The sequence below is a fragment of the Anopheles ziemanni genome, chromosome 3 (genome assembly GCF_943734765.1).
Source record: "Anopheles ziemanni chromosome 3, idAnoZiCoDA_A2_x.2, whole genome shotgun sequence".
Classification (NCBI taxonomy): Eukaryota; Metazoa; Arthropoda; class Insecta; order Diptera; family Culicidae; genus Anopheles; species Anopheles ziemanni.
Window position 1 is genome coordinate 11,680,039 of NC_080706.1, and position 10,260 is coordinate 11,690,298.

At 45.3% G+C, this 10,260-nt stretch overlaps 1 protein-coding gene across 1 annotated transcript in view; it reads right to left on the minus strand.

Moving 5' to 3' along the window:
• The window catches only part of LOC131287217 (protein Optix), a 54,643-nt gene extending 47,310 nt beyond the window's left edge, over window positions 1-7,333 (minus strand). The window contains exons 1-3 of the mRNA XM_058316250.1: window positions 7,038-7,333; window positions 5,032-5,150; window positions 3,727-3,976 (exon numbers count right to left, since the gene is read on the minus strand). Coding sequence (XP_058172233.1) covers window positions 3,727-3,976; window positions 5,032-5,150; window positions 7,038-7,333 — 665 coding nt within the window. The remainder of the gene's footprint in view (window positions 1-3,726; window positions 3,977-5,031; window positions 5,151-7,037) is intronic.
• Window positions 7,334-10,260: the final 2,927 nt, after the last annotated feature.

Below are 10,260 nucleotides of genomic sequence, written 5' to 3' on the forward strand. Positions count from 1 at the left end.
TCATTCGTGGAGTTTGGCTGACTGCGTGAGCAACTGACGTGCAACAATCGCAAGCCCAACATAACGATCCAGAGATGGTGAAAACATCCGCCAGCCATCACGTACCTTGTTCCCTCTCATCCTTCTCCTCCTCCACCTCCGCCTATCCTCCCGATGCCATCATCAGCAGCAGTAGTTTCGCTGAAAAATGCTGACCATGGTTGGCATGAATGAAACACATCAATACCGAACATCCTGATTATATCATGACCGTTTGATGATTGTCGATGATGGAGGGATAAATCGTCGATAAGAAATGAACGAGGTGCAAGACGAAGGTAACGAACAGAAGAAAAACAAGAATGAACAGCTATTTCAAAGCCATATCCAGCCATCTATGAAACTGGAAACGGAATCCACAAAAGTCAGCCATGGGGCCCACGTTTCGCAAGACGAATTGCACGGCGGGGCTGCGAAATCCGGCAACCGTTTGTCCGACAGATTGGTTGATATATCATATTTGCAGCGATAACTTTTCACCTCAAAACAGATTAATTGTGAGGGCATTGAGCAGAAGTGAAAGTAAGTGGAGAAAATGTTTGCATATCAATTAGAAATAGACAAATGGCCACAGAGGTAAGATCAACGATCTGCTAGAAATATATAATTTTCGAAATCATTTATCGGCAGATACTTTCCATATGAGACCTAGATGTATCTATTGAACCATTATTAATATTTGCAGCATCAGTCATTTGTTTCCACAACCCATCTTTAACATGTTTTGGAAGTGAAACATTTCATCTCGAAAAACTCCCCAAAGATGTCAAAACGTTAAAAGTTGTTCAAATTATTCGTCAATTGACACAGCGAAACGGGAATCGGTGTTATATGGACCACACGAGCTTTTCCACTAGGCTATGAGCTGCTTCACGGTCATTTCCTCGTCCGGCGAGATACGAAACGATCGAAACGTCCTAACGATAACGGAAGAATGCGATAATCCGCACAAACCAACACATCTCCACATCTTTCTGGTAAAACCCGGGAGTCTTCCACCATAATATGGCACAATCAAAACAGATTTTGGGATGGCTCGAAACTCACCCCCGACCTGTTGGTCATTAGTGGTAGCGTAGTCTTTGTTTCCCATCCGATACACGTTTGCAGGTAGCAGATGACCCCGAGCTCGCCGGGCGTCACTTCCTGTGGTTTCCATTCACAAACGATCGCACCAGGTTGCCCATGGGGGATTTTCAATCGATCGCGACGCACAGAAAGCTAGTGGCCCGAACCCGGAGTCGCAGTATTCATAAAGCACGGTCCAGTAATTAGCCGTAAAGCTGCACTAATAGTCACAATATTTACAGCAAGACGCTAACCTTAATCCGGGTTTTCCCAAAACATTGCCCAGTCCGTGCTCGGGCTCGTTGCGACGTCGTAGGCCGTCGCCGTTAATGGTGCTGACCTGGGGATTTGCGATTTAAGGCCCGGAAGATTTGCTCGGCAGTTGCTGGAGAAGCGACGAACCCGACGGGAAGCATTCGAGGAAGCAAAACGGCACTAAGCGCAGACACGATTAGCAAATCGTGCAGTCAAGTCATGGCCGAAAGGGTGCGGGGGAGTGTGAATGATTTGCGGTTTTTCGGTGGACAGTCAATCCGAGTCGTAAATAAACAATCAAGTGAAATCACCCCCGACGCTCAGGTCGGTAGCCATTTTGGTCTGGTTCGGAAGACCGGGAAAATAGGTTTTCCACTGTGCTTGCGACCGTTTCGTTTGCCCCTCTATTTTTGTTCATTGTAGAAGAAAGGAAAAGGAAACACTTTCAGGTAACCGCTCAAAACTTCAATGGAACTTGCAAATATGAGAATTTCACATCTTCTGTTCGAGTTGTAGTAATAAATTATTTGCCAATACTACATTTACAATTATGCATAATGTAAAGGATAGCGTTTTTTCCGTCTGTTGTTATTATTTCGATCCCGGCCAAACTACTACAGTTAAGAACTATAAAACGGTTATAGTTAGAAACTATAGTTCCCATAGTTTATGTCTAGAAACATACATAATAAATACATCCATTAATTTACTGCCTTCGCTGGAACGATCCTCCCTTAGTTCCTCCGTTTCCCTCGCGTTCTATAGGCGCGTTGTTTATTTTGGCTCCCCCATCAACGCGACCTAGACGAAGAGATTCCGAAGTCATTTCGAATGCTTTTGTTTAGACTGTGGATTTTTTTCGTTTGTTTTTTTTTAACTCCTATTCCCAAGCTATTTAGCCTGGCGTGTGGACACAAGACTCATTACATCATGCGAGGACTTTCGCACGGTATGTTTGTGTTTTGACAGCGATGTGAACCAAGCGATGCTGAAGAGTTTTGATCTTCTTGGCCACTCTTTGCCCGCCGTTCCGACATTTCTTCTGGCACCAACATTTGGATGCCATTGAAAACGAATGTAATGAAAACGACAGTTTCAAAACTGTTCAGTTTGTCAGCTATGAAGCGTTCACCAAACGCATGCTCTTTCCGCTGTTGTCGAACAGCGTATTTAATTATTTCACTGATGCTGATGGCTCAAGAATCCATTTGGTTGAAATAACACCGGACGAGGAGCGCGAGTTGGCGACGGACTTAAAATTCAATTATACTCATTTGCACATTCTGCCGGACGCTGGACGCAACACGGACGAATTCGTTGGTCATTTCCATCCCTATCCCTGGTGGCCAACAGGGTTTGGCACAGGAGAACACCGTTCCCGAACCGTTTTTTCGTCCTTTTTTGTACCCGATCCCTCTTGAAAAATGTTCACAATTCGTTTTGCAACGGTGTATTTACTCGCCAAACAATAGGCTACAAATGATAATTAGGTATGGCCTTTAAGTCTTAAGCCATTCTACACTCACATAAATAAATTTAAAACATTCCGTTTTTTACTGTTTACCCTCCTTGAAACATTGATGAATAGAATTGTGAATTTTCTTCTCATTACGTTGTGCTTAACTTAACTTAACTATTGGAAAGAAAAAAAACGTAAAAACATTCTACACAAAGTCCGCTGAGGACAAATTTCCTTCAATTTCCGCCGATGCAACCAATGGTCAACAAGAATTTCCTGAATTAAGAACAAAAAACCCGAACCAAGTGGGAAGCGCCAACACTAGCAAACAATAAGAAAGCACGAAAAAACAACACAAGTGACGATGTCCTTCCAGTAGTGCCCCAGGTGCAGAAGAAGAGCGACAAAACGTAAATCATTTAATCGCCGTTTCCGGTGGAAAATCGTCACCGGACGACCGACACGGCACAACGGACAGATTAGATTGTATGTGATTGTGTAAGCGAGTGTGTGTGTGTGTATGTTATACCCCAGAAGGATTTGTCTACTGCTCGTGTTGGCCCATAGTCCGTCTTACGGAAGTGAAAGCGCCAACAAATCGGCGGACGAAAACACTAAAACCAACCAAACCCCAATATCCCTATCAAGAAACCAACGGATGATGAACCCGATCCGTCCATCCGCTCAATTTCAATCTTGTCAGCCGGTCGAGCCATACACACACACAAACACCCAAGAACATAGGAGAAAAAAAGTACCCACGAAACGGGACTTCAAGCTTTTCCGCGAACGATCCCAAGGAACGCTGGCGTTTGGAGAAAAAACGTGGAATGCATCGAGAGGAAAAAGGAAAACAAAAAAATGTCGGAAAAGTCCGCCACGAGGACGACCACGAGGTCACTTACCTATTTTTCGCCGCAGCCGCACGGTCCCGCTGGCGTCGGTTTTTAAACCAATTTCCCACCTGCGTCGGGGTGAGGCCGGTCGCCTGCGCCAGCTCGCGCTTCTTCGTCGGGTTCGGGTACGGATCCTGGAGGTACCATTCGCGCAGCAGACTGCGCGTCCGCTCCTTGAAGCAGTGCGTCTTCTGCTCGCCGTCCCAGATCGTGCGCGGTAGCGGAAATTTCTTCCGGACGCGATACTTATCGACTGGGCCTTCAACGGGCGACGATAAAAGCAACAAAAAAACAAACCCCCACGATAGATTGTTTCCCATCGCCATCGTGTCCCACACACATAAGCACACAAACACACACATACACATCACGGTTTTCCGCGCGGGATGGCCGCATCCGGTGTGGAGCGGATATTGGATACGGTGGTGGAACGGGTTGTTGTCGCGAAGGACGATATCGCGAGGACAAATGGACGCAATCGATGCATGAACCGGTTGAAGACGACGAGGCGGATGAGTCGGTGTTGGGGGTCGTTTGACGTCGTGGTTGCCCAGGACGATGCGAACGGATCGCGTGAACCGAGAAGAACGGAAAGAAAGACAAAAATTATTACTTTTCACATCGGGCTGGCAACGATGTGCAAACACTACTAAAAAAGTCTAAAATGAATGGATTGGATTTGCAATGCACTACCGGCCCTTACTGTTATCCTAACATCGAATGCTTCCTAGCCGTTTTTAATTTCTCCTTCTTCCTGCAAGTGATTGGAAAATGAAACGAAAACGAAGTGACGTCTGACGCCCGTGAGGCAGGAAATCACACAGACCAATTTCTCAATTTCGTAGCATTGATGGATGATAGTGGAAAAAGTGTATCGAACGATGGAATATACGCAATTGATTCCTTATTCCTGGATAACTCCTTATTCCTGGATAGCTTCAGAAACCTTCCGTTCAAATCGTGAAAGGTGAGACGATAGTGATTGCCATCGTTGTAATTGTGTTGTCAGTTACATTTCTAATAGACTGTATATTATTTTCTTCAATTTTGATTACTAACAGATGGCTTAAACTTTGAATGAAACATATGACATAATATTTTCGATAGTCCGACGAAAATTTTCTACTTTACTACATGGTGTTGTTGGTTGGATAGCTTTACAGGTCAGATAGGTAAACAGACACGTTTAGCTGACTGATTTCAGAAAAATTATACGAAACAAAAACAAATATTTACTGTTGAAACGAATACAAATAATACGTTTAACGGGATATCTGACATTAAGTAATTAGGAATACACACGCTCATGCTTACCCAGCGGTCGTCCGCGGAGCTTTTCCGCCTCGTGGTAGTGCGCCTCGAGCCACATAGCCTGCAGCTTGCCGTGGGACGTTTTTGTGAACTTGTGCCGCTCGAGTATCGAGTAGAGTTCGCTAAAAAAGGAACGGAAAAATAGAAACGGTCAAAGTTTATATAAAATAACACATTACAATTTCACCACAATTTAGTTTGCTCTCATAAGACCGGGAAACCCCAAAATATCTTTCCACCGGCGTCCAAGAGTGTTGCTGCACCACAAACTGATATCTGAAGCCCGATGCATGAAAATTGGGCACGAAAAAACGCAAACAAAAACACCTAAGATCCTCTAACAACCGAGCGTAAAGTGAAACCAAAGAAAATTACGAAGCGTGCGTTTATAAGTAGCTATAAATTACAATTACTTCCATCGATTACGGGCGCACGATCGATTCCTTCCCGATCGTTCGTTACAGATTTTCCTCGATCGTACATCGATTGGTCGTTGTAGTGAAAACGCTCCCAAAGAGGAAAACTATGGACTGTGTAATATTTATTCACCCTTCTTTTTCCTTGTTTTTCCCTTCACGGGCGAACACGATCTACGGATGAACAGCTGCCAATCGCGCACCACCAAATTGAACACGGATAACAGGCTAATTAAATTATTTAACGATAATTTGCCCGTTCGAACAAGCGTTGGCCGTGCGTCGCCTCACGCCGCCCCCCCTCGGGTGTGATGCAGATTTTCCCGGGAAAGGGGGGAGATTCGGTCGAAAAATGACGGAAAGTCAACTGGATCGAACCGGGCCCCACTATCGACCCCCGGCCGTCGACCGGGACCGTGGGGGAAGCGAACGGTGTAATCTGCCGATTTGGAGATCATTATTACAAATTTCGCTCCTCATTCGCTGTTACCCGTCCCCCAGCACGCTGCCCCCGACATTCCCGCACCTTGGGGGCACGTTTCCCAGCATGGAAACTGATCGTTCGATCGCAACGAAATGATTGGGGCTCGAAATTGATCGATTATCGGGACGCAAGCTTTCCACCCGCTGGAAACCACCCGTAGATTTTCCCTAATTCTCTGCCCGATTAACCGAACCAACTTGAGCTCCCCTTCCACGCTCGTCAAGCGGATACCAAACACGCCCAAACGAAGTTACGATGGGATTTAAATTGTCTATCCAGTTGTTACGTTACGACATGATACGAATGGGCTCATGCTCAATGCTGTTTGTTCCTAACCTTTTTTGATCAATTCTGGCGATCTTTATTTTAAATCGTTTTTAGATTTATCTACGTTAATGTTCCACAAAGTATTCTTTTTTTAAACATAATTATTTGTATCAAATACACGCTCTGAACACAGTTTAATTCCATTTTCACGAACACTACGAACACTAGAAACACTACACTCCCTTAATTATTTGTAGTTTTACAAGCTACTAATCAAACCATTTCTATTATCAATTTTGTACAAAGTGACCGTTTTTCTTTGCAACAAATTAAAACATATTAAGAAGTGTCGAATAAGCTTTTTGGAACTGAAAAGATCAAAATAAAAGATTTGATCAAAAATAGGTCTAACTTAGGTTGTGACTACAAGTAAATGACACTTTATGGGTTTTATAAAATATCTCAATGATATCGACATTATAGTTGCCTAAAGCTTCACTTATTTTATTCAAACGTAGCTTTTGCGGGTTAAAGAAGGAACAAAGAAACACACACGTGTTCTAAGCAATATATTAGAGCAGATTGCCTACAGCAGGCAATTACGATCATTATAGAACAATTCTAGAGATAGAACAATTCTTACTCAAAAATAATTACAGCTGACCACCAAGTTCCAACTGGATTACACAAATCTCCCTGATCCTTAATAGATAAATTTTAAACTTGTTTGAAGGAGGAGTTTGTTGACAGGGTAAAGAATCTTAAAATGCCACACAACGTGGCGCCTTATCTCAGGACCCGACATCTCGCAAGGAAACAAGCGACCCAAGAAGGAAACCTACCGAAAGTGGCCCGTGTGGTAGGCGACGATGGCCCGGGCTCGCAGCACCGCCTCGGAGCGGTCGAGCTCGGTCACGTTCGGGTGCGCCACCGGCAGGCTCCATAGGAACCGCGCCAGCCGCTCGATGTCGCCGGACTCCTCCAGCGTTTCGCAGACGGTCGCGACCTGCGACGCGGTAAAGTTCAGCGTCGGTAAGGCAAAGAGTGGGCTGGGCGCGAGGATCGGATGCGGTTGCACCGGCGGGGCCGGGTGTGGAGGAGGATTGCCGGATCCTCCCGTCGGTGGCCCGACGGCCATGGATGGTTGTCTGACCACCGCCAGATTGTTTGTATTTGGCGCAATTTTGGCCTCTGGTTAGCTAGCGGCGGCCGTCGTGTTTGTGGGTGTTGGTGTGTGTGTGGATGTAGGGGGGCTGTATGATGGTGCCACTGGGCAGGACCTTGTATTCGAAATACGCTGTGACCACTTCGCTTCTAATTTCACTATCCCGCACTTTCCACTCGGACCGTGGGTCCCATCCGGTCGTTCTTCACGCCCGCGTGTCGTCACGGTTTCGCTGTTTTATCGCCCTCACTAAAAGGGGACACGGTACGTCACCCATAACCCACCAGGGGTTTTCTGGCTACACATTCACTCGCATCGCCACTCACAAACAAAGTATAACAACAGAGATGTCAGCGCACTAATTTCGGGACCTTCGGTGGGTGATGTTTTCTTTCGGCAATTTTCACAATTTTCACGCTTGTCACAAAACCAGCACAACATCACCTTCTCTGTGTTTTTGTCATTCGAGCAATCACCAACTACAGTGATTGTCAGTTTTAAACCAACAAGGTTGCTGCGTTGATTTCACTGCACTTTTTCGTTATTGAATTTTTATTTTGTCATCATCTTTGCCTGGTTTACACCTGGGGAACACTTTCGAAACTCCGAAACCCCGCCGGTAAACTTATTCGGCTCCAGATCTTTTGTTTTTCCACACCGTAGAGCATATTATCTTCACTTCAAACCAGAAAAACCCGAAAGAAAAACACGCGATGGTGGACAATTTGGAAACATCACTGTTAAAGTTGGCCTTGTCAAACAGGACGGTTTTTGGTTTGGCAGGTGTTTGCACACGAATTCGTGCCCGTAAAACTTCGCGTCATCCAAACCGAGTCGTTGGAACCGATATGCTTCCGTGCCTCGAGTCAAACAGCGTACTGCGATAAAGAGTTTCCCGCAATAGATCCGTACGACGAACGGAATCAAAACGCAAAACCCGCACGGATCCCGTGAACCGTGTTTTCGGTGCAGCGCGTTCGACGGCCAAAACGCAACGAACGAACGGTTCTCAAAGGACGCACGAGAAATGAGACGGTTTCGAGCTTGGAGTGAGCCCACGAGTGCTGATTAGCCTTGGGAGAACACCAATCAGCGGCCGAAAGGGGCGTTACCGGTTCGTCGAGCAGCAGGTTTTGCGTGAGTGTGCGTGACTTCAGCTCACCGCCTGGCACTTGCTTCATCTCATTCATTCCTTGTACGCCGGCTCGTTCTGGCCCTTATGTACAGTTTCCCGCGCGCGCAAAGGGGAATCGCAATTGGCTGGACGGGTTTTCGAATTCGAATTTCGAATTTTTAGCAGCCATCGCCTCGTTTTCCCCCACCCCCTCGGCCTTATGGCAGCAGAAAACCCCACAAGGAGTCAACAGGATTAAAACGGTAATAAACGATTGCCTACCCCTGCGCGAGAAGTTTGCTTCTGAGAAGTTTTTCGAACAAGGCACGGCATGCACAAGCTCTTTTCGAAAATTATTTCACGTCGTTAAATCTAAGCATTTACAACATTCATTCATTAAATGTCTAATTGGTTACAAAATCTCCCAAGAATAAACCAAGTGGCCATAAAACTTGATAAATACCCTCATAGCGATAAAGTAACAGTGGCTACAGCTGGAATGTTCATGAGGGAATTTGTGTTTTACGATAACTTTCGAACCTGTTCTAAAACATCACCCATAACATAATCTAAGCATCCAGCTGAAGAACCAAGGTAGTTACGTTTGTAGGAAACTAATTTGCAAACCGAACCAGATTGTAACTAACGACAGTGCCAGTGTAATAAACCTATTTGAAATGTGAAGACAGACTCCGCTATTTCATTCCTCCTTCGGTCCGTTCCAACTGACAGGCTCCGAAATTACATGTTCCTGACAAAGTAGCTCCAGAAGGGTGTAGTAGCAATCTCATCCTTTCGTTGGGCGCAGCCGTGTTTCAAACCCATCCACGAGAGGATGAAAGCAAGTAGTAATCAATGCTCGGCAGACCTGGGGGTCCACAAGGGAGAGGTTGTGTTCGTAATGCACACCATTGCAGGTGGATAAAAGCTGAAATGTTCCACCAAAAATGGCAGGACAGCGGCGGCATTTTCGGGTGAACCCGGTATCCGATTCCAACTCGGAAAAATACTATGAACCGAAGAACTGGAGGTGGTGCGCTACTCTTTCCTGGCTTACCTTACCCTACTCCTTACCTAAACCAAAGGACCTTACATTTTCCCTGGTATATCCCAGTGCTCCAACCAAGAAAAATTCTGCGAAAGGTAGTAAAAATGAGCGTATCATGTTTTGAGCCCCTTTAACCAACATTCCACTAGCCGTCCAACAAAAGTATATGTATTTTTTGTTTTTAAAACCCCCCAGCACCCAGAGTCCTATAAAAAGGACTTTTCCTTTCGCACCAACACAACGACGCACCAGTTCGAAAATGTATATAGTTGAACCACTCTATTCTTGACAATTGTTTCCTATTCCCTTCCTTTTCCTCGTGCTCTCATTCACCCTTCGCTTACTGCGAGAAGAGGAGCAGAGCAACTCACAGAAAACACACACGTTATCGCTGAACGGTGGATCCGGCTCTCTGACTCCATTTCAAAGGATACCCGGCTCTCTGACTCCGTTGCAAAAGGATACCTTTACAGAATGTGTTTATGTACCATGATACTTCTTCTTCAGCATATGTATCTAAATGCAAAATTGAGCGAAAAGTGAAGCTTGCGTGAGCCGTACACCGTAACATAAGGACATGCGGCAGTTTGGTAGCGGAATGAAACAAGTGGCTCCAACATGGCATGTTTGGATTGAGAATGATTGTTGGTTTTAGATCTATTCATAAAGTGGCATTAGACCGTAGTATATGTGTATGATTTTTTTTTATGTTCATAACCTTTTCTTTATCAATATCTA